Below are 25,204 nucleotides of genomic sequence, written 5' to 3' on the forward strand. Positions count from 1 at the left end.
AAGAGTTTGGAAATGTGAGGGGCCACTCCAGGGATATGTGGGCACAAACTCTGGGGCTTCAAAGAAAGAGTTGGAAAGGCAGCAAGATCTTGCAATCATGACAAGAGGATTGGAAAAAATGGCTATTCACTCTAATGAACTAAAATTTCTAATGGGCCATTTGCATATGCTTCAGCCTCACAGAATTATCATATTTTGTTTCATGCAACATGAACCTTTGCCCCTAAAATTACCCCTCAAATTGGGGTGACTGTATTAAGCAATGAAGCTGAATTTCTGCCTGGGATAGAAATATCCTGCTTTACTTCCTGCTTCACAGTACAGTGGGTGCAACATTATTATTCAGGCAAATAAGAGAGTCAATTGACTTAATGCCTCACTCTTCTTAACCAGTGATATAACCTGCTAACCAGTGATATAACTAGAGCAGTGCAACAGGGGCAACCATGACAGGTGCAGATGGGGATAGGGTGAAACACATCTTTTGCTACAGCTGCGTGACTGCAGCAGCAACTGGAAGTCTCCACTGCCCCTTTGTGTGCCAGTTCCCCTGGGCATCTGGCTGCATTGTTAAACTGCTGATCGTTTCTTCTTTTTAATAGCAGATGTTCTGCTAAAAAGCTAACCTTTCTTAGGCCAATTTTGCTAGCAGATCCTGACCTCTCTTCTCCCATTTCACAGCCCTGAAGACTCTTTAACTCTTTTCAAAATCACAGATCTATCCATGGAGACCAGTTTTCAGCAGCAGCTATGGTTTCAGCTTTAGTTAAGCAGGAAGGAGAGGGTAAGTCAGCTGAAGATTAGGCAGTGTCCCTGCTCTATGCAGCCATAATTGTAAAAAAATCTATTTTGTTCAGTTTGCCTTTCAAAAACAAGGTGTGTATCTGAATAAAATTTGGGAACCTCTGGATCCAGAGTGGAACTTCCCCATATTTCAGGAGTGTTTTCAACTGCAGTTTAAATGGACTATTTAAGCCTTTTTAAAATTCCTTTTCAATTACTTATTTTAAAATATCCACAGCACACATGCTACCCATTTCCCCATTGCTCAGTTGTCAAGAAGATCAGTCACGGCTTTTGTGATAAAGAGCTCCATTGTAACAGAATAATGTGAAGCAAATGAAAGACTACACAGATTTCAAGAGGTCTGGCTGATCCCGTGTAGTCACTCTAACCTACATTACTATTAAAGGCAGATAAAGAAACATTTGTTAATTCCTGCAAACAACATGTCCTGAGATGCTCACAAACAAAAGCAGTCATAATTATCTTCAATGCATGCTTTTCCATCACTTCAGGACAATCCCTCACCATTTGTCCAGGATTTAGGGTGTTCATGTATCATGCAATATGAGTACTCACATATCTTGGTCAACTTTCTCTCGAAGCTTTTTCAGGCTCTTCTGCGCTCCAGCTCTCAGGTTTTCCAGGATGTTTTCAAAGTATTTGTACTCGCTGAAGTTTAACTGAAGAAATACGAATCCCAGGGTATCAGCAATTTGCTTGTAAAGTTGTTACAATGTAATGCTATTAATGCATGTTATGAAAATATTTGGATTATAAACTGTTTCTTAAATGGTGTGCTATTTGGGAAAGGAACTGTATATTTATACACTCCTATAAGCATTTCTAAAAAATGCAGCTTTAGTCCTAATTGGACCTCTGAGAATGATGTGTAACTCAGGTATTAAGTATTGTAAAAAGTAAGGCAGTATGTTTGTTTTGAAGTTCACCACGTGGAGGGACACGCTGCAGACTTACATTTGTATATTCCTGATCCAGTTTTTCATTGTGATCTTCCAAAATATAATCTGGATAACCAATTTGTTCTTTAATTGCCATTGCCTACAAACAAAGACAACCTGTTATGTTCTCTTAATCCTCAAAAAGAAATACAGATCCGTGTATACACGGGGAAGACTTCCTGCTTTTGTCTAGATGCACTTGGACCTTGATCCAAGTCTGTTTAAACAGAATATAAGTGTTTGAGAACTAAATAAAGGATCAAAATAATATGAAGGACATTTGTGAATAAATTTGACAGAACTTATTTTAATTGTTCTTTCTCTCTCTGATACTTCTGTGGAATTGAAATAATGATCTTGCACAATTTCCCAAGATCTGAAGTTTTCAACAGGATATTGAGGTTTCTTGTGATGTCTGACCTTCTCACGCGCTCTCTCTTTAGATGTCTCATCCATCCACTGCAATTCTTCTAATGTCTCAATGAACGCTTCACGGATTTTGTCTATTAAATCTCGGACCTAAAATGGAGACAGGAAGAAATTCACTATTTGCTGGTTTTTTGCCAACTGTATCTAAAGGTGTGGCAGACTGAGTTATGTGTGTCCTGGCTTCAGTGAATGGTGCGAGACATGAACTGCAGGAACTAAAAAGCAGGTGAGACAGAAGTATCCTGGTCAGTGGCTAACTGTTGCTCACTGGTGAGATGATAACACAACCCATCATTAGTCATATAACTTTAACAGCATGAGCAGCCTGGTGTACTGGACAGAGCATTAAATTGGGTCTTGGGAGGCCTGAGTTGCATTCCCAGCTCAGCAACTTGCTAGCTGGCTGACACTGAAAAAGTCATTTAATCTCCCTGCATCTCATTTTCTCCATCTGTAAAATAGGAGTAATGGTAGTGACCTTCTTTGCACATTGCTTTGAGGTTCTGCTGATGGAAAGTGCTATCTATGTAAGAGCAAGGTAGTATTATTAGGCTTGTTATTATAGGACATACACTTCAGTACTCCTGAAATCAGACAAACATTAGACTGTCACAGATTTGCCTGACACCTGTACATTTTTCCTTCCATCTGCAGTTTAGAATCCTTTGCAAAATAAAAGGGGACTTTCCATTACTGGAAAGGAGGCCTCTTGTCACTGAACAAGCCTGAAGAACTCCAGGAAAACCCCAGTCCCAATCACCACCAATAGTTTCACTAAGGGAATTTCAGTTTTTTATTCTTGCCTACATAGACCAAAGGAAAAGGATCACAAGAGCAATATTTTTATTTCTAAACAGAACACAAGAAAGTCTTTCTTGGAGTAAAATTTAATTAGACCATGCAACAATTGTTCATCTAAGGCCACTGACAGATTTTCATTTAAAGGCATGATGGGATCTGATTCACGATCCCAACTGCCATGCTTCCTTCTATGCCACACGTGCACAACAGGATGCACAATTCTGGGATCGGGGATTAGATCCCAATTGTGTCTTACTTGCCAGTGGAGGGGGAAGCCTGGGATCATGATCCTGGGCTCCCTTTGTGCCATCAAGTTGAAACCAGGTGGCATAGTCAGTTGATTTTGAGCTGGGATCAAACTGGGATCTGGCACTGACACCAGTGCGATCCCAGGCCCCAGCCAACAATCAGCTCATTGTGAAAACCCAAGCTGGGCGGTACATGTGGTTTTACTCATTCCAGTACATGGGGACCGTGGCATCAGGGAGAGGCTTCTTGATCCTTGGGTCCCTGGGTGCCAGGGATGTCAGAAAATGGCATGTATGATACAAACAAGCCACAGAGTTGTCACACATTATATGTGGAATAACTTTAAGGCTCATTTACTAGGGCTCTGCGAAATGGCACCATTTCATTTCAAATTCCAGTTCTCTGGGACAGTATTTTGTTTTGAGTTTCATTTTGTTTCAAAATCACTGTTCCATTCTGTTTTGTTTCATCGAAACTGTTTTCATGTTTTGCCCATAGGCTATAATGGGGAAACACAAAGCTGCCTATAACTTTGTCACTCTTTGGCAGATTTGGATGAAAACAGCAGAGATGGTAGCCCCTTCTGTGGGTATGGCACCTGCTAAATTTTAAGGAGATAGGTATAGGGGTTTCTGGGAAACTGCACCTCAAGCTGTTAACAAGCAAAACTTATGACGTGTGACTGTGTTTGTGTTAAGGCGCGCCCTCACTGGTGCTGGCACTGGGGCCTCTACATGACTCCTCCTCCCCTACAGCCTAACTTAGTGAGGAGCAGCACAGCAGCGTCTCAGGCAGCCAGACTGTGACAGAGCCTTTCTTTCCTCTCCTGCAAGAGCTTCTTCTCCAGCCTGCGTTAAGGCGCACCCTCACTGTGTCCTTGCCCCCTCTTCCCGCTCCCTCTCCATTTCCCTGCAGGCAAGCCCAGCTTCAGCTTCGAAACTCAAAATGTTTTGACTGCCCTCGTTTCATTTTGAGGCTGTTTCGGAGCCCTGCGTTTCATTTCAATTTCGCTGTTTTGAGCTTGAAACGAGTTGAAACAGCATTGGAATGAAATAGCAGGTGAAATTTCACACAGCCCTGTCATTTACTGTATTAACATGACTTAAATTGACTCGAATGTGTGGCTGGGTTACTATTTAAGGTGCAGTTAACAGGTTAAAAGAAGGTAAAATCACTGGAAATATCAGCAGAAACCAAAGAATTCCAGGGAGGTAATCAGACCAGTCTCCAAAAGCTAGGATCTATCAGCATCAGCTTGGCTCAGCTTTGCCTAGGTGATACTGATATTGGCACTGATGATTTCAGCTTGGAGCTTTTTCCTTTTGTTTTTTTCCCCTGTGTCCAGACTGCTTGCTCATCCAATGTGGTGAAGCAAAATAGATATCAATTGTTTTGGGTGACAAGACGGTTCAAGTTTCAACACACAGAATCTGTCACCTCTCTGGATCAACTTCAGCTCCACCTAGTTGCCATTTTAATGGCACAATTAAGGGAGGCTTATTGGAAGCTGGATTTCTAACTCTTTAAGCCTTAAGGAAGTGGCAAGAATGCATCGGGGGGGGAGGGGGCGGGAAATGCACTGAAAAAAAAGACAGGTATTGGCTTTCCCTGAACAATACTGCAAAATTTGAGCTTCTTCCCACCTGTTCTAGTTCAAAAGACTGCCAAGAGTCGACATTCCTCTGCCTTTGAAACAGAAAATGAAACATCCTTCTTCTATTCAAACTGCCCCACAAGTTCTTTTAAGCCCTGTACCATGCATATCTTTGGCAGAGATATTAAACCTGGGGTAGGAGAGGAAGCCCCAGGTGCTATGGACTTACAATAGCATGAAGGATATTCAGCATGAAGGATAATTACTTTGATTACCTACCATCCTCTTGCTCTCACCAGCAAATGTTTCCCTGACATACAGAGCTCCCACTGCGTTCTCCATGTTGCTGTTGACATAACTCACACATTCTCGCCAACGGGCCTCTTCCAATGTTGTCCCATAAAGTGCCTGGGAAATGAAAGCAGTGAGCTCGATTCTTCCTATATATCTTCACTGCCCCCCAGCCCCCATACCAAGCTAACAGAAGACAGAAAGGCTGATCCAGGAAAAAGACCTTCATTTGCTCTGCTTCTGTCCTCTCTCAACTATTTTTTTTTAAATTTCTGGTCTTCCTTACATTCATCACCTATGCACAAGGTCCAGCAACTGTGGGGAGGTTATATAGGTACAGTTCAGTCTGTCCTTCTGTCTAGAGCAGTTTTGGAGTGCCCATCTCCTTGGTTTTTAAGCATGGACACCTACCCCTACTCATAGCAACACTGGCAGCCTGACACAGGGAAGATGAAGGCACCTCGGGGCAGCTTCTGACCTTGTATGTTCCACAGCGGTGATCCAAGCATATGATCTAGCAAAATAGTTGTCACTAGTCCTGGGTGAATGTCAGGTAGTTTGGAGGATAAGTGGACAGAAAGGCTCAGCTGTGGGGCTGACAAGGGTTGGACTGACTAGGACCTTCCCAATGGTGTGCTGAATGCTTCTGAAAGGCTCCGAATATGTTGGCACGTTCTTGTACGTAGGTCCCAAAGGGATGCAAAAGTCACTTCCTAATAGGGCTAAGGCTTGCCCTAGCTATTTACCTACCCTAGCTACACTGTGTGGCCCTGCATCTACACCCTAGACTTCAAGCCAGTCTTTTCTTCGCAGAGGTTTGCATGTCTACTTGGTTAAAATTCATTAGGCAGAGCTCTGGGACAGCTACCCTTTGTCAAGACCTGTGGGCTCCTGGTCCTAATGAGTTCTTGACCACTACTGTAGAAGGATAGGCTTGTGAAAGGTTTTGTATTGCATGGCTGCCTGTGGTAATGAGGGACGGGGCCATAACTCAGCTGTTTCCTTACAGCCCTATATCAGCGCTGGGCTGGGGGTGGTACCTTTCGATAGTTGGCACGAGCATCCTTAAAACGCCGACTCAGGCTGCTGACCCGGTCAATCACCAGTCGCCAAACCAGGTAGTTCTGGATGGTTCTATGTGCAAGAACAAAATAAAGCATTTAGTGTTTGGCAGCAGATAGGTCAATCGAAAGGAAAGCGTGCTTTGAGTAGGGGCAACGGAGTCAGCAATAGCAGCCAAACACCCGTCATGTTCCTCATGACACCTTGCGGGAGCTCTGGCACTGCTTGTGTTTAAGGGTGGACCAACTGGTTAATTGCAGAAGCATCTAGAGTGCACAAATGCACGTAAGGAGCCCTTAGGTGCATTGGCAGCACTCCTCAGGCCTCAGTTCCAGGCCTGCTTTAGGAGCCTAACTTCCAGTTTCTTCCTACGTCTCTTCTCAGTGTAATGGGGGCTGAACCCCACATCCTTCCCTTAAGGTTTTTCCCCAGTCAGGCAGGAGACCTTCCCAGACACTGAAAAGTTCTGCTTTCCACCATCCCTGTGCAGGAAGGGAGCCTTGCCCCTGCATTATAGAGTAAAGGACGCAGAGACATGACGTGAGTTTACCCAGAGAACCTGTGAACAAAGCCCAGCTCTCTACTTTTCCCCTTCAGGGTACTGGACCCCTCCTGGACTGTCATCCTTCTCCTCCCTGTCTTAGATGTAGCTCTTTTCCCCACTGCCTTTACCTTGCTGAGTACTTGGAGATAATTGCTTTGAGCTCCTGCAGATAGGGCATCCCATACACAACCACCTCCTCCTCGGGGTGGACCTGAACATTCACTGAAGACATGACACCTTGGATGAAGAGGGCCCAGTTAAAGTCCTGTAGCAGAGGGAGATAGACACATTGATCAGTTCTGAGGCTTGCTTTATACTCACTGTGCCAGACTCGCATCTCCTTTCCCTGTGGACTCCCCAGTACTGGCAGTGGGGTCTATTCAGTAGAGGAGAGCGACAGCTGCCTATAGAAGCCCTTGGTCCAACCACACCAAAAGACTGATTGCTGTGGGGACATCATACAATAAACTTCTTGGGGAGCTCCGCTTTTTGTTGATTGCTTTGATTTTTGTTTGCATTATCCCCAGAACTTGGTTGTGGCCACCCCCTCCTTTGGCCACAATTTGATTGGAGTAATTTGATGTACAGCTCTTTGTAGACTGTGTATCTAACTTGCATTATGTTTCTACACAGTCCTCAGTTATGTTGGTTGTAGGGAACAGAAGGTGTCTTGTGTACTCACGGTACAGAGAGCAAAGGCCCTGTCAAATTTTATTGCAGGTTTATAAGCACAGATTTTTAAAATACATTATAAACATGGAACTTATCTCTGCATCTCTTTAGCTGTGCTGATTCCTTTTCATAACCAAAGCCATCAAGCTTTGCTGGAGCTGGGGGTGGGGGTCCTTTCCTCAGGAGACTTATAAAATGAGATCAGTGATGCTATTCAATTAAAGGCCAGGGGCTGCACCTGTGTACAGTCTGCTGGTTGACTGAATACAAGGAGCAGCCCTGAAAGGTAGATAGAGTTCATACTTGGCATAGGCGAGGAGGATGACATGTGAGGTTATCTCCTGGAGGATGACATGTGAAGTTATCTCTTGGTTCAGAAAGTGAGCATTTTTTCCAGGCATTGTGAACACAAGAGAAAACCTGTAGGACCTATGGCTTTTAGTTTCACATTCATGGGGGAGACGAGGGTCAGCATTTCTGGGATTCATCCTACAGAGCAGTACCACTTAGAAATAACCCCAGCATGTCTATTCCTTTAGTATCTCATGAAGACACCTCCCCGGCCCTGATATTATAGTCACATTTCTTCTGTGGCTTGAGCTCTGAGCCAACTAGAAATGTCAATATGAGAAGGCTTCTAGTCTACTTACTCTACCCACTGGACCGTACTTGCTTCTCAGTCTGGATCCCAAATTGTCAACTAAACTGTGATTAGGAAATTTTTTCTTATTTTTGCCTGCACAGTGTCAGCTTTTTGTAGACAAGAGCCAGATACTGAATTGGCCGCCAGAGGGGGATCTTCAAACCCTGTGGCTGGGATAATCTCATACTAAATGTGGCATATAAAAAAATAGTTTTTAACACTGACAACCCATAGTGTGGGCAAGATCATCCCTATCCTAGCCATCCCATACAACCACAATCTAAACTCTACATAAGACTACTCTCCATCCTGACACAACATGAACCTAACACCCTAACCTGCCACAGGTAGAGCAGGGAAACAACAACAGTCAATGTCCTGTTTCTATAAAATGTTGCCTGTAACAGGGGCCAACTTGAGGCCATGTCTCAACCTTGGCCTGCCCCCTGTCTGTGTAGGGCAGTCTAGCCAGTCTCGCCTGCCATGACTTATTATTCCTTAAACTGGTGTAAAATGCAGGAGGCTGTCCATTTTAATGCCCTCTTCCCAGGGGGCACTATCCACAGTCCCTACACCATGTCCTGTGCCTCACAGATGGCATCCAAAACAAGTTCATAACCTTTGACACAGACTTGCCACATAACCTTTGGACACAAACTTTAAGTGGAGGCGAGAGACCCTCTAGCCAGGAACACCCCAGTTGAAGTCACCAGACTCAGCTGTAGCCAACACCCAGTGCTTCTGGGGAGGCTTAAAAAACACCCTGACACATAAGGCAAAAAAAGGTGGTGACGGGGTGTCGCAGAGCTCTCAGATGCCCTTCGACTGAGAGCAGAAACGGCTCGGGAGAGACCTCTAGTGGTGGGAAGGGGGAAATGCAGCTGCCAGTCACCAGGACTGCACAGGTGCTGGTTGCCCTAGCAACCAGGGAAACCTAGAGCCAGGAAGGGGCGGAGCTTAGCTCTTCTTAAGCCCAGGTAGAAGGCCAGGAGGGCAGTTCCCCTCTGGCAGCCGAGGGAGGAGGAACTCAGCCAGAACAAAGGGGAGAACTCTGACGGTCGGAACATCCCCTGGTTCCTGCTGGGGGTTGATGCGCACTCTCTCTCTCTCTTTGGTAGGGAGAGATTCGTGTTTTGACCAGAACAGTCTAGCTTTTATGTTGTAGCCTGGGGGCTTTGCGTTGTGTGTTTTCTGTTTTACCGGAGGACCGGGTGAGGCTATAAGGGGTTGGAGGAGGCCTCATAGGAGCTCCACGATAGCGTGGAGTCTTCTGGTGCCGGAGGGGGTGCAGCTTTGTTTGGGGGTGCATTGGCCCAGCCCCGGAGCTGGGGGGGCAGTGAGAAGCCCCGGAGCTAGGGGGGCAGCGAGGAGCCCCGAGCTAGGGGGCAGAAAGGAGTCCCGGAGCTAAAGGGGGCAGCGAGGAGCCCCGGAGCTAAAGGGGGCAGCGAGAAGCCCCAAGAGCAAACGAAGGGCCGAGACATAATAACATGGCCCAAGTTAGATCATACCAGCACCATCTGCGAGGCCTGGGCTGCTGTGTAGGGGAGGAAAAGGAGCCGCAGACAGCACCCCCTGTCATCGGGGCGCATAAAAATGGGCAGCCTCCCACTGGTTCCAATCATCTATTAATCACAAGTAAGATCAAGGTGTGGCAGGTGAGTAAGCAGGCAGTTGGCCCACTGCAGGAGGGCAGAGCCACATGTCCAGAGGGGCTCCAAAAGTAGGACTCCTGCTACAGGGGGGCACAACAAGCAAAGCCAAGAAGCATGGAAAATACCCATGGTAGAAAATAGGCATAGCTGTGCTTAGATCATCCCTGACCAGTTACTGTCCAGCCTTTTCTTGAACATCTTCAGTGATGGAGAGTCCACAGCTTCGTTAAGTGGTCTATTCCACTGCCTTACTATTCACACAGTGGAGAAGTTTTTCTGGATATTCAATCTAAATTTCCTTTCCTGCAACTTCAAGCCATTGGTCCACACCCTTTTCTCTGCAGCAAGAGGGAAAAGGTTTTTTTCCTCTTCTTTATGGTAGCCCTTCATGTCCCCTCTTAAGTGCCTTTTCCACAAGCTGAACATGCCTGGCTCCTTCAGCTTCTCCTCGTATGACTTGCCTGCCCTTTATCATCTTCGTTGCCTGCCTCTGGACCCTCTCTAAATTCTCCGTGTCCTTTTTAAAATGTGGAGGCCAGAACTCCACACAATACTCCAGATGAGGCCTCACCAGTGCTGAGAAGAGAGACACTATCACATAATGCTTATTATTCCACCTTGAATTGGTAGGCATTGAACTTCATCCTCTTAGCTCTAGCCCAACTTCCCAGTCAAGATCCTTTTGAATTGCACTCACCTTTTCCAATGTGTTTATAATCTTTGCTAGTTCCATGTCATCCACAAACTTGCTTAAGAAGCTATGGCAGCATCCAATTAATTAATAAACACATTGAACAGCACTGGACATACCCCTGTTTGACTCCACTTGAAACCTCCTGCCATTGTGGTATGGACCCGTTAATAATTACCTTTTGTTTATAGCTATCGAGTCAGTTATCTATCTATCCCATAGTAGTTGTATCTAGCCCACATTACTCCAATTTGTTTATGAGAAGGTTGTGTGGGACCTTATGAAAAGCCTTGCTGATGTTTAGATAGACTATATCCATAGCATTCCCTTCATCCACCCCAATAGTTACTTTGTCAAAGAAACAGATCAGGTCTGTTTTACCCAATTTGTTTCATAAATTCATGCTGGCTACTTTTGATCAGCCTTTCCTCCTCCAGATGCTTGTGAATGGTCTTCCTTAGGATATAGAATCCTAGAAAATTAAGGTTGGACAGGACCTCAGGTCATCTAGTCCAACCCCCTGCAGTAATCAAAATTACTGCACAGTACAGGCACGCATCTCCATGTGCATGCCTGTACTGCACAGCAAATATGGCAATTTATGCTGACTTGAGCAAAAATTTGATACCCACATGATGCAGATATCAAATTTATGCCCAATTAGTTACTGTGCAGTAATGCACATGTAGATGCCTTACTGTGCTATAACACTGTATGTGTGGACTGATTTGGGACTAACCTATTCCTGCTTACTGTGCAGTAATTTACTGTGCAGTAAATTTAAATCAGCATTAATGCATGTGTAGACATGCCCAATAGGTAACCTTGTGCTGAGCGATCGCTAAGTAAAGTAGGCAAATGCACAGTAAATCTACCATCTTTATTTACAGGTGGTAGATTTACTGTGCACTAGCTAATATGCAGTAAGCACAAATAGGTGCTGACAAGCAGAAATAAGCTCTGTGTTAGCCCAGTCATCAGAGGGCCCACTACCACCTGGCTAAGCCCTGGTGTGGTGGGGAACTGTGCCAGCTGTAAGGGTGGCTGTCTCCTTGCCACATGGGCATTGGTACCATCCACATCTCCACATGGGCAAGAGAGCTGTCCCAGCAGCCACGACCACTGCATCCTAGCCAGGTGGAGATTAGTTTGGGACCTGATCCTCACATGGTGTGGAGAGGCCTCCCTGCCCCAGAGGAGGAGGGGAAGCCTTCAATGTAACCCTCCTGATCCTGGCTGCCAGGCAGCATGCCTCCCCAGGCAGTGATGCCTTTCCCAACCCCACATGGCTACCAGGCAGCATCCCTGCTGAGCATGAAAACCTCTTCTGGCCACATGGGAATTGGGTCTGATCCCCACATGGCTGGGATGCAGCAGTGCTCGCTGTTGGGACCACTTTCCCCCCACACATGGGGATTGGAACCAGCCCCATGCTCTCTGCCAGTCTGGGATGGCACCCAGGGAAGCCTGGAGTTCCCCTTTGCTGCTGCAGTGGGGCTGAGCAGGGCAGGGGGGCAGGAACATTCCTGGTCTCAACTGCTTCAGTTGGGAGCAAATTTGCTTCTAAGCTAGTGCATGTGTAGATCCTTTCTGAGGCACAGTTTACTGCACATTTTTTAATGCACAGTACCCTTTCTGTGCATTAACAACACATGTAGACGTATCCAGGGTAACCTGTTCCAGTGCTTAACCCTCCTCATGAGGGGTTTTTTTTTAATATTTATCTTAAACTTCCCTTCCAGCGACTTGAGCGTCCCTTGTTGTAACTTGATGCTTATCTGGTGTAATTCTAATGAAGACAATTTTTACTTTAGATTTGCACCAGTAGCTAAGAGGAGAATCTGGCCACTGTAGATTTATGCAGACTGAGCTTGTTTACACACAAGTTTGAACATATTGGGTTCTTTATCATTTACTTAATTTAATAGGTGAAAGAGGCTATAGGGCCCTTTCAAATCAATATAAACTTAGCTTATGCTACTTTTGCTTAAGATATTTACAAGGACACTTGAGCTAAATTGAAATAAATGAGCCATTTTTAACCCAAAACATAAAACTCTTTCTAGAGTGTTACAGCAACTAAATCCATTAAAATCCATATGGTCCAGTAATTTCCCAGGTACTGAGGTGAATCTAACTGGTCTGTAGTTCCCCAGGTCCTCCTCTTGCCTTTTTTAAAAAAGGGGCACTACATTGGCCCCTTTCCAGTCCTCTGGTACCTGGCTGGTCTCCCAAGACTTCATGAAGATCATTGCCAAGGGCTCTGAGCTCTCCTCTGCTAGTTCTTTCAGGACCCTGGGATAAAGTTCATTCAGCCCTACTGACTTGAATTTATTCAGACCCAACAAAAGCACTTTGACCATCTCTTTTGTTACCTCTTCCCCCCACTTGCCCCATTCCTTATCCAGATAATTTCTATTAAGTGGCTGGCAGCTTAATTTTTTTTGTAAAGACTGAGATAAAGTAGCTGTTGATTAGCTATGCCTTCCTTGTATCTTGGGTGAGGAGTTCCCCCAGCTTGTTAACAGCAGATGCACAGTTTCCTTGGTCCTTCTTTTCTGGCTGGTATACTTATAGAGCCTCATTTTGTTGTCCTTAACCCCTTTTGCCAGGTGCAGCTCATTCTTTATCTTTGCCTTCCTGGTTTTGTGACCTACCCATTCTTCCATTGCCTGTATGCTTTCCTTTTGCATTTGAGGCATTTTTAGGAGCTCCTAATGCAGCCACATTGGTCTCTTCCCATTCTTCTTCTGCTTCCATCCTGTTGGGACAGTTTCTTGTTGGGCTTTGAATACTCTGCTCCTTAGAAGCTCCCAGCCCTCTTGGGCACCTTTATCCTTTAATCTATCCTCCCATGATACCCTGCCTGTTAGCTCCTTGAGTCAGATGAAATCTGCCTTTTTGAAATCTGTCATCTTAATGTTTCTGACCTCATGTTTTCCCTCTCTCAGGATCTGGAATTCTAACATTGTGATTTTAACTCGTCCTCCTTTTAAAATAACCATATATGGGAGTAATCCCTGCCCTTTGGGAAAAACGCTAACGTTAAAGTTTTTTCTGCACTTCGGATTCCCTTCAGATTTGGTCTAGTAACAACAGTGAAAGAACCAGCACTCTTTCTTTCCCCCTCTATACACTGCTAGATTTTCTACTGGGTTATTCCTCAATAGCTAGATATATTACCTGCATGCCTACTGAATCCAGAGGAAAATCTAGCCTGCGGGAAAGCATGGGCATTCAGTTAGATTTTCCGCTCTCTTGACTTACCAAGTTAAAGCATTGCAAGTTGTACTATAGGTGGGGATTAGTTATAATTTGATTCATAGTTTTGTGAGTGGCAAACATCTAGGCAGGGTGTAGTTTAAAGGTTTTCCACTGAAAAGCACAAGGTCAAGACTCTGGGCAGCATGGATACCACTGCAATCTTGGAAGAGTCGGCCGTGGTTTTCGTCTGCAGCCATAACTGGTTGTAGCTTTGGTAAACTTCTTCAGTGATTTTGATGCAATTAATTTGATGCAAGAAAAGGTAATGTGAAGCTTGCCCAAAAGAACCACTCCAGCTCTGAACAGAGTATGTGGTTCACCTAGTTCATCTGTGCACAGAAGTCAAGAACTTTAAAGCATTCTTTCTGGACATGAGCTCACATATTTTTTTTGCTGCCTGGTGCAAAGATTTAAGGCCTGGCAAATGCTTCAGATGTAGCTTTGTTCCATAGGAAAATACGTTCCCAATTCCCTTAGCTTTCTATTAAGAACAAAAATGACTATGAATCCCTTTTGTTGTTCAAAACAAAAATATTTTCAGCATGATTTTCTCTTGACCAAACTGTAGGAGGAGCTGGAAGCAATGGGACTCATCAAGACACTTACCTTCAAGGTGAACTTTTCCTGTAGCTGCTTTAGGGTCATTTTGTTGTACAACAGGGTCACATCATGCCTTTCTTCTGCAGGAGCAGTTGCCTAAAGACATACACAAAGTACTCCTCAGAACTGACTGTTGAGTTTCATCAGCTGGAATCCCATGTATGCGTGTGTGCATGCACACATGTGAAAGAGCTCTTTAAAGTCTGTTTTTTGGAGAAGGAAACTTATTTTATAAAGACCAACACTGTTTTCTGCATTTCAGTGTATCAGTCAACAGCCTGTTGGATAACTCAAGAAAGTTCCTATGACCAAGGTAGTGGCAGCCTGTCCTTGCCCCATGCACATGTCCGGGAGGGGGCATGTGCCCCCCAATGCTTGCCCGGGAGTTCATGCCCCCCACCCCCCAAACAAGCTGCTTGTAGCTCTGTCCTGTGCCCCACCGTGGCTGTGCAGTGCTTATTGGTGCCCCTTCACTTTGGCAGCTGGAGCAGTCACCCTGCTCACCCACCCACCCCTTGCTATGGTACTGCTATGACTATTTCAGTATCACGATGTGCTACAGAGCAAAGTAAAACACCCCAATGGCCCTCACCAGACTCGCTTAGGGGAAAATATTTCCCTCACCCCAAATCCTGAGCGCAGCGCCTCCCCCACTCCCAGCCACGTAGCTGAGAGGTTTCTCCACACCTGTGGGTCTCCTATACTCACATTCGCGATCTCTGTTTCAAACTCCATCACCTTTACCATTTCCTCTTGGACAAAGCTGTCGTCTTTAGACATGTTCTTATCATCTCTGATCATTTTGGCAATGGTGATCATGAACTGCAGGTAGGCTTCCCGTACCTAGAGACATAAAGGACAGAAACTTTGTATGGTGGCCTATGTGATTCAGGGTGATTTTGTCCAGCACTTCAGCCTATAGCAGGGGTTTAGGTAAGCAGTGTACTGGGCTGTGTCTTGTTGAGGAAATTTAAGACTGCATTCAGGAGCATGGCAGATGTGCTGGAAATGACCTATAGGCCTAAATAAAAATCTAACAAGAATTCATGTGTATTTTTCTAAAACTCACCCTGGATCTGATTCATAACTATTCTGAACATTGGCAATGTTTGGTCCTAAATCAAAACTTTGCAGCCCAGTCTCTTTAGAGATGCAGTTTAGAGCTTGCAACCAGGGGACTCTTTCCTTTCATTGTTTCTAAATGAATAAGTGAAGAAGTAGCAAAGACTCCTTGATTTGAACTGAGCTGGAGGAAACAGCATCTCCTCAGAACCAGAGTATCAATGTTTTTAAGGTTTGAGGGCTCCTCAAATCCAGAAACCTGATACCCTCAGGGATATTGCCTGGAAAGAAACTTCTTCTTTCTCTTCTCTTACTCATTCTCCCCAATTTCTTGGAAGTCACATCATGAAAAACTAGAGGAAATCCAAGAATTGAGAACCATTACTGCAAGGCTACATGTGTAACTAGCTTTACACAATGACAGATGATTCCCAGTGGTGCCCTTGTTTCACTTTTAATGCAAGGTACAGGCTGTGCAAGCTAGGTGATTTACATGCCAAAATGGACCTTGGAAGCATATTTGGCTGATGGTCAAGTGCAGTTCTTTGATATAGGAAGACTTAATGCTACCTGTTATTTTTACCTACGACTCCTCATTTGTGGAACATAGAAACTAGTTGAACACAATAGCTTAATTGTTCTGAAATTGGTTTGGGCACTTGTATTACATTATGGTGATTTGTAGGGGGGACAGAATGTCCTAGCTCAGGCAAACTCCTGCCAGGGATGAAAAGAGTTTTGCTTGATGCCAGACTAAACACAAACTAAGTAAAGAATACCAGGATGTAGCCCATAGTCTTTGGAAATGTGCTGTGGAAAGAAACAGCTTTACAGAAAGGGATTCTCTATAGCCCTGAGTGACCATGGTGCATATTGTTACTCAGCCAGGCTAAAGATGTGCCCTTAGCCAAATCAAGAGTTTTCACACTTGAGGTTAATATCTTTTCAATGCCTTTTTTGTTTTAAGTTCATTCATTTTTAGGATTGAAGTTGCCTTGCACTTGGTCCATGGCCTCCCTGTAGCCTGAGACTGACCACAGGCCCACCACACAAGTCACACTGTCTTCTAAACATAATAGCTAACATAGTGACACGTTCACTTCTGTCAGACAAGCCACTATGTGACTTGTCCACTCTTAAGCACCCCTATACCATTTCCAAAACAAAATCTCCCAATCTGGTACCTGAGGCTTTTTTGTGTCTTTCTTTGCTTCTTGAGATATCATTGCCTCTTTAAGAATGCCTGTAACTGGTAACATGTACTAATGTCAGAAGAAGTTGGCCACGTTCTGTAAAAGGTGATAGAATATCTTCCCCTAACACATTTGGACTGCTGTCACATACAGGAATGCTGCTCATAGAAATTACAATTTACTAAGACGGCGGAGATGAGACGGCCTATAAATATGCTTCTACCAAAATCTCATTGCTCTGTATTTCAGAAAAGACAGCCCTGGAATTATCCTTCTTAAGGCACAACCCAAAGTCAAGGAAAACAATGGAAAGGCTTCCACTGCCGTCAGCTGGTTTTAGATTGGATCCTGAAATTGTAAGATGCGAGAGTCTGAAATATTTTATTCTTGTCTGTGTGGATCTTCCTCCTTTCATGTTAGGAAATTCAATTTAATGCTGAGTTGCAAAGGCACTCGTTTAGCATGAGATAATTAAGAAAATAAAAAGAACTATGTATTTTCAGCCCTGAAATGGATTAAAGATAATTTGTCAATCTTACATTTGCAACTGCTCAGTTAGACATCTACAAAGGAAAACTAAGCGAGGAGGAGAAAGTGAATGAATTTGTCATAGGAAATGGAAACAGTTTCAATATTGTCTCTCTGAACTTTCATGCAGTTTTGGGGAATAACAGCAAAAATAACAGTCTGTAGGATTCTTATCACCTGAAGATTGGGAACATGAATCTCCCTTTCACTTTCCCTGTCAAACACTGATTCTGTTACTGATGCACTCAGTCATGGATGTAGTGGCTTGTGAAACCTTTCTACATCAAAAATGAATCTAGGGTTTTGTATGATTAGAAGTATGAGCACATCATTTTGTATTTCCCCAGCAGTCCTCCTAGTCCAGAGTCTCACCTCTGACAGCTGCCAGCACCAAATGCTTCATAGGAAGGAACAAGAAAACCCAGAGCAGGAAGATATAGGGTCAACCTGTGCCCATGAAGTTTTCACCCTAAACCCTAAAAGTTAGTGATGGATTAAACTATGAGCATAACGTTTTTTCTTCCTTGCCATATTCTGTCTATATGAACTCTCATGACTCTGGATAGCCTTGTTACTCTATAAATGTTCAGTCATCTTTGTTTCTTATTAAATTTTTGGCCTTCCTTATATTCTCTGTCAACAAGTTAAACAGATGCATTTTGATTGTTGGATAGCTTGAAGATTCAGAAATATGCAGAATGGAAAAAGCAGGGATTACTTGCAAGTGATTAATGAAAGGCAAGTTCTAGTAGCATACAGCATATGTGTTACAGAGATACTTACTTTTTGGTAGTTGCCACCATTAAAATAGTAATCTCGCGATGGCATTCCCAAACTGGGCTGGTCAATCTGAAGGAAATTAAGTAGGTAATGCCTAGTTAGCAATAAGCAGTGGTTGTGGTTCTCCAGAAAGGGTCATTTGAGCATAATGTGAAATGCTGCATACACCATCCTGGTAACCCAAGAAGGAGGACCTCACTTTATGAGGGGGTAAACCCAATCCAGGAGCAAGCTTTAGCCTGTTTTCCATAGAAGCTGGGACTGAATTGAAGACCAACTACTCTCTCCAAACCTTGGCTTAGGACTAAACCCGAAGCCTTCAGTCTCCAGCTAGTGCAGGATAGATGCTTACTTATCATGGGTTACAGATCATGGTTTTACTATGGGTTACAGAGCAATGGTCAATGACCACTGTGACCTCAGAAAGAACAAAATATTGCAACCTGCAAGAGAAAAAGGTGCTTCTCTCCAGGCCTAGATCTGATGTGCAAAAATAAATATTACTAGGCTAGGTATTATAGATCAGTATGGTATACCTATTATATTATGATCAGTGTTATTTGGATATCTGCAGTATATGTTAAACAATGGCAGTGCTGTGTAAGTTGCAGCACTATAAATAGGGGCTAAATCCTTAGTGTAAATCTCCAGAACTCCATAGACTTCAATAAAGTCAGAACCATTTATGCTGCCTGAAGATCTGTAGTAGTATGTATTTGGACAGCCCATTATAGAGCTGTTGATATACACTTTGCTTCATATTGTGGATGCCCACCAACACAAGTCATGGAAAACTGATCTAAACTGTGTGCGATGCAATTAGCTACCCATGGTGGGTCATGGCCTTGGACCAAGTATCTGTAGCTCCCAGTCATTTTTCTTACATAAATGATATGCCGGCTGGAATCCCGGTCATCGTTCCAAACAAACATGTCAATGACGACTCGTTTGTTATATCTGGAGTTCATGATGAAGAGTTTTTCTTCCATGCTCCAGTTTGCCTCTGAGAGAGAAAAGGAAAAGCTGCATTATTTATTGATGTGTACCAAACATAATTAAGTTCTGTGTACTGTAAGCTTAGTGCTCAGGTCATTTAAAATCAGACTGGGCAAAGTGGGATACTGGTAAGGGGCAGCTGCACTGGCTGGAAGTGCACGGAGAAAGTGATCTGAAAGGCTGCTTCTAACTGTAAACTGAACACCGAGTATTTGTTAATTATCCTTACTAATAGTGGCACTGACAGTTTTAATTAGCCCTCTGCAAAGTGCAGGGAAAACCCTCAGTTCCTTCCCATATCAAGGTTAGAAGTCAAAACACCTCAGCTGTTCAAGGCACTTAGGTGACTTGGATGATACCTCTGGCCAGGATTTTGCTGCTGTTTTATGATAGATGTGTGGCAGTAATTTAATTGGTGGTCACATGGGGGGGGAGAGGGCTAAGCCTTGTGGAAGAACAAAGCTTCACATCTATTTCTGTAAGCGATTTAAAAAGCTCCTGCCACTCAGTTACTGACATGCCCCAATTATAAATTTGTGAAAAATGAGCATTTTATTACCAATCATCTGCTAATTGTGATCATTGCATGTGCAAATATAGGAGCACAATTATTGTATGTGTTGAGCCCTGTAGTTTTAAAAATGAATTACTTTTGTTTCTCCCTCCATTTTTCCCTTTACCTTGAGATTTTATAGTGGTCACATTTTATCTTTTAAAACCCCCCATTAGCTGCTGGACTCCCCTTTCCAGCTCCACAGGCCTCTCTTTCAGGAGGGTAGCAGCAGTTCATACAGGAGGAAGGATCCAGCTCACCCAGGTGGGGGCAATTCCACTCCCAGATGCCCTGCCAGACTCCTCTGTCCAGTTTCACAGCCCTTTACACTTAAAGGCCACAGCATCCAGTCTGGTCTCCCATGACAGGCTGTCCCTTAGCCACACGCAGAAAACTGCCACCTAACAAGGGATGTGAACCCTGAACCTTCAGAGTGAAAAGTTGATTACTAGCTGAGGTACCCAGGCTTTTGTTTGTTTAGGGGATGCAATTCAGTGCTCTTAGCTCCCAAAGGAAGTAAAAAATTCCTACCCTTGTGCTACAGAGACCCTTTTACAAACTCTTTGAGCACAGAGTCTTACCATGGGTGATATTCCAATCTGCAGAAGCCACTGGCCAGTCTCCAATCATAGCTAGGACCTCTAACAAGGGCAATGAATCTCGCTGCTCTATGAGGCCTGAAGAAGCAGCAGCAAAGAAATTTTTAAAAGAAGGTTAAAATTCACGATAACTTGAATTATGCAACTGAATCTCTCACAGAAGAGAAAGAAAAGGTGGTCCACTGTCAGGTTGGATGAGGCTGCATGCAGAGGTGTCATTGTTGTGTTCCTCGGTGTAATAATTCTACCCTTCAAGTACTCAGAAATTTCTGTTTGCAAAACCGAGCAAGGGTATTACTTTTGATGTGTCGTGACTCATTCTGGGATTTGCACACTCTCCAAGCCAAATTGAAACCATTTACCAAAAGCTGAGCTGGATTCTCCATTACGCTGGTAAGTTTTCAACCTAGGTTTTTAAAAAACATATACTCTCATTCAAACAAGGGTTAATTCAGGGAAGCCCTAGGCCTTGTGTTATACAAAAGGTGAGGAGAGGTGGCCAGAGTGTTCCCTTTTACAGTTACAGTCTTTGCATTGAAGACTTTTGCCTGTTGTGATTTGTGAAACTAATGATTTCCCTGCAAACCGGTTAGTTTCTGTAGTATCTGTTAGCAGGGAAGGAGGTATGAAACTCACCTCAACATCTGAGGTTTGGGAATTGTTATAGGACAGAGGTGCTCAATCTCTGGCCCGTGGGCCAAAGGAGGCCTGTGAAGCCACAGCATTTGGCCTGCTGGGCTCTCCGCAGGTCAGGACATTTGGCACTGCAGGGAGCAGTGGCCATTAATGCCACCACCTGGCTCTGCTGCCAAATTCCCATGCCACCTCACCCCACACAGCCAGATGGGGCCAGACCAGGACCAATTCTCCTTGCACAGGGATCAGGGATGAGCCATGCCCCCTTCTACCTGTGCAACTGAATCAGGGCTAGGCTGTTCCTCTTGCCCCTCTGCAACTGAATTGGGGCTGGGTGATTCCCTTTTCCCCCCAGGGGCCCAGGTTGGGGCCAACCCACACCCCCTTTCGCTGCACTGCTGAATCAGGGCCCCTCTACACAGCTGTATGGGGCCCCACTGCCCCCACCCCAGGCACCGGATCAAAGCCATGGGCTGGATCCGGCCCATCAAGGGACTAGGCACTGCCCATCCAGCCTGCCAGGGAAAAAGGTTATGCACCAGTGGTATAGGAGATTTTGCACCAGACCGATGCACAGCAATATAATGTGCAGTGAAGGTCCCAAATAAAGCTAGAGGTTCTTTTACACAAACAGTAACTTCTCATCTACATGAAAGAGTTCTTTAAAATTATATAGGGCTGATGATCAACTGTTTATAGGAGGGTAGATTTTCCATTCATGCTTACAGCATTGGGTCCAATTCCTAATTAAGATTTGTAGGTACTACTGGAATATGAAAAATAAATATCAATAATAACGTGGTAACATTTTGAAAACTAGTGCTTTCAGCTCTTGCTTTACCATATTTTATCAGTTTTGTAGTTACAGACATATGCATGTTGTTCCTAACATGTTGTATGTAGCAAGTGTATTTTAAATCCACTTGCAGTGTTAAAACTCCCAAACTATCTCCAGCATCCATTATCTGTGAATGAAAATCCACTAGACTTCCTAGGTACTACTACTGAGACACTTCACATCTGTAAGCAGCCTGACAAGCTTAATTTTTATGGGCTTGCAATGGCAAATAGTCTCTGGGAGCTCAGTTCTTAAAGACTTAGTGAAATGAGCAATTTTCAAAACTATTGCAAAAGCTAGACGAGCTTAACTGAAAAAAAAAATCCCACTCAGGGTTGCTAAGAGACAATAGTTTAATTACTCAGTGTGTCATTTATAAAAATCATCTACTTGCAGAAAGGCTGGCTTTCCAGGGAAGGCCCTGCCAGGGAGATACAAACTGGCTTGGAGATATAGGTTTGTCCCCGGAAGAACAACAATAGAACAAGAGGATACTCACTCTCATTCATGCAGGATTTGTAAAGTGTCTTTGCTTTCTGAAAGGCCTCTCGATCATCCTGCTCTGGAGTCTCCAGCACACCTAGGACAGGAATCACTGCAGTAAGACCTGGCCCTGAGTAGGTTTGTTATCAACTGTCATCGCATGAATCAGTGAGAATGAAGGGGTGTAAGGACCACGTATCATGAAACCAGAGTGTTGTACTACTGGTTAGGAGTGAAAGGTGAAGGATGGACATAAAAATGCAGAGATTTTCCTGACTCCAATTATAGATTATGGCAAAACTTAGCTGATTTCTTTGGGAACACAGCCATGCTGTGGTGGCGTTTTACTGAAGAGTGGGAGGAGGAAAGACTACAGAAGAGACCGGAAACCTTACGGGCCTGGAACGTCATTTGTTGTATGTCACTTCAGCTCCTGCTAATGCCTTATGCGCAGCAGATGCCATTCCAAAGTAAACAGTCAGTGGCTATTAAGACCAACATAACCAAGGAGAAAGAAAATATGCGGTATGTCAAATATTGCAGTGTGGTAACTGTCAACAAAAGCTGGCTTTGTCTCATCCACTGCTCTGCAAAGTAAAGGTACGTGCCAACTTTGCCTTCAAAAAATGATTATGGCTGCTGAAGAGTCTCCTTAAGTTACAGTGTGAAAACACCAACACATCCATTGCCAGCTGAGGTTTAGCACCGACTGCAGCTCTGTCCAGAACAAGCTTGCTGGTATACCTACACTGATAAACCTTTCCAGAGTGAACGCAGCTTGGATTATGAGTCCGTACAGTCAGGGGCATGCTTTTGGCTCTATGATGGACCAGCACTTAGCACAGTGGGGCATGAGCTATGACTGGGGCTCTTAGGTGCTATGTTAATCCAAATGATAAACACCAATGCCAATAAATATTGCCTTTTGAAATGAGCTGCTGCCATAATTTTTTGATAGTGTAAATACTTCTGTATTAAATGGCACCCCCTTGCTGGCTGTACTGTACCAGACAAAATTTCATGTGTCGTCATTGCTCGAAGACGCATACAGTAGGCTAGATCCTCAGCTGATATAAATCTATGCACTTTAAAGATATGCTGCTGGCTCCTAAAGGAGGATCTAGTTTGTTCTGTGGAAGTTGTGCCTGGACTTATCTCCCAAACTTCTTTCTTTATCTTTTTAATAATAAGGCCCATTGTTTTGGAGTTCAGGGAATAATGTTAGGTATCAACATCATTATTGGGCTAAAGTCCTGATGCCCTGTCTTGACGTTTCATGTACATGTTTTAATGCCCTCCCAGTTTTACCTTTCAGGATGATTTCCAGTTCATCCCTCAGGATGTCAAAAATGCTGTATCTTGAGCTGGTTTCTGGGATGACATGCCGGTTTAGCCAGCCCCCACAGGCATACTGGTAGAAGTTGTTGCATGGCTCAGTGGTTGGATCCATGTTCTGAATTATCCTAGCAGCTATGATGCACAAAACCATAGAGGTGATTTCCACAGGATATTTCAAGCTGCATGTAAAACTCAAAAATTCTCCCAAATTACCAAGAAGGTGGCCTGCTGAACAGATCTTGCACATGTGTCTCATTTGGGATGACATCCTAGTGTCATGGGACTGGGTCCACAAGGCAGAGGAAAAGAAGCAATGGACAAAAGCAATTGCAAAAATGGAGATTTAGATGGTCTTGCCTGCACAACGTGCAGCAGCAAACACCACCACAAAACTCCTCTGAATGGTTCCAAAGAACCACCCTTGATGACAATGCAAAGACAAGTCCTTATGAACAACAATCAGAATTGCAAGCAAGGTCTTTGGAGGGGATTGCTGTGCCTTTTCTTAGGTACAGGCAGTCCTCGACTTACAACATTTTGAGTTACGTTTTACACTTACAACGTTAATAAATTGACACCCTGTTTCAACTTTATGACATCAGTTTAGACTTTATAATGCTTGATCCGATGCGATGCCACATCAGTGAACAAGTTCGCTGCATCACTCATCTCCCTGGAGAACGTCTGTCCAAACTTCCTTGGGTACTTTCTTTAAGAAAGCAGACAAGACTCCAGAAAAACCTGCAGCCGAGACTCCTGAGAAGACTCCAGCCGTGAACCCTTCAAAAAGTCCAACCAAGAGCCTTTCAAAAAGTCTATCAAAGTCTCCTCAAAGAAGTCCTTCCAAATCAATATGATTGCTATTTACAATATAAATACATTAATGTAGCTATATTACTCATCTATAATTGATTGAGTACAAAATTCTGGGATATTTTTGGTGAAAATAGGGTATTGGGCCTTGGTTCAGGAGCCAATCCCCCATTTATAACATTGTTTCTTATGAAAAAATTGGTTCTGAGTTGCAACGTTTTGACTTAAGACGCGATTTTCAGGAACCAATTGTGTCGTAAGTCCGAAGACTGCCTGTAGCTGAAATCACTTGGCCTGCAGCTCCCTGACTTAAGCCAAAGCCAAGAAGCCACTGACCATCCTTGCCATTTTCCTTTACTACTGACACTGTGCTATAATATAACACTATACTAGCATGGTGTAGCTGTTATATAGGGCTTGTCTGCAGATCTCACACCACAGCACAAAAGTGCAATTATTTCATGGTGGGAAATCAAGACAGAAATTAAATGATTTACCAAGGTTTCACTGTAGGCCAGTCTCAAAGGTAGGGATAGAACCCAGATCTCTTGAGTCCAGTAATATTCTTCTTCTTTAACTATTGAGTAAAAGCTCTTATTTTTTCCCTCAGATTTTGAAAAAGAGTATTTTGCCATTTATTGTTAATATAGTGTGTCACTTTTGTCTAACTTTGTTCCAAACTGAGTTGAATGCACCAATTTTCTGTGGATGTTATTACAAGTATTTGCATGTGTTTACTTATTCTGTAGTTATTATTCCTTCTTCCCAAAAGTTACATCATTCTAACTTTTTGCAGATTCCACTTGCATATAATAAAGATAGACTAAAAAACTGCTTGATTTAATGACCACATTATTACTGAATCTCTGTGAAAAGTACATTTAATGATTATTTCTTGTAATCATGATGTAAGACCATGGTACAATAATGGCCTTTGAAAAATATCCAGACTTTTATAAAGAACTTTGGCAAGTAACATCAACTTTCGCAACATTTGATTAAAGCCAAGCTAAGATGTGAATTACATTTATAGTTACATTGACTATGCAGAATAATCTTAAATATCAAAGTAATTAGACTTATTTGATGAAAATGAGCTACTTGGGTATTATGCTAACATTTTTTTTCTGCCAATGTGTATTAGTATG

General features: G+C 43.6%; 1 protein-coding gene across 3 annotated transcripts in view; it reads right to left on the bottom strand.

Annotated features, from left to right (window-relative positions):
* The window catches only part of MMEL1 (membrane metalloendopeptidase like 1), an 82,415-nt gene that overhangs the window by 17,494 nt on the left and 39,717 nt on the right, over positions 1 to 25,204 (bottom strand). For all 3 annotated transcript variants that reach the window (XM_090023770.1, XM_090023769.1, XM_090023768.1), the window contains exons 4-16: positions 23,214 to 23,375; positions 21,922 to 22,002; positions 19,931 to 20,026; positions 18,685 to 18,803; positions 17,804 to 17,869; positions 14,946 to 15,080; positions 14,244 to 14,333; positions 6,844 to 6,980; positions 6,150 to 6,243; positions 5,098 to 5,226; positions 2,166 to 2,264; positions 1,762 to 1,845; positions 1,363 to 1,466 (exon numbers count right to left, since the gene is read on the bottom strand). In XM_090023770.1, coding sequence (XP_089879896.1) covers positions 1,363 to 1,466; positions 1,762 to 1,845; positions 2,166 to 2,264; positions 5,098 to 5,226; positions 6,150 to 6,243; positions 6,844 to 6,980; positions 14,244 to 14,333; positions 14,946 to 15,080; positions 17,804 to 17,869; positions 18,685 to 18,803; positions 19,931 to 20,026; positions 21,922 to 22,002; positions 23,214 to 23,375 — 1,396 coding nt within the window. The remainder of the gene's footprint in view (positions 1 to 1,362; positions 1,467 to 1,761; positions 1,846 to 2,165; positions 2,265 to 5,097; positions 5,227 to 6,149; positions 6,244 to 6,843; positions 6,981 to 14,243; positions 14,334 to 14,945; positions 15,081 to 17,803; positions 17,870 to 18,684; positions 18,804 to 19,930; positions 20,027 to 21,921; positions 22,003 to 23,213; positions 23,376 to 25,204) is intronic.

The sequence above is a fragment of the Crocodylus siamensis genome, chromosome 12 (assembly GCF_052110815.1).
Source record: "Crocodylus siamensis isolate JL-2025a chromosome 12, ASM5211081v1, whole genome shotgun sequence".
NCBI lineage: Eukaryota > Metazoa > Chordata > Crocodylia > Crocodylidae > Crocodylus > Crocodylus siamensis.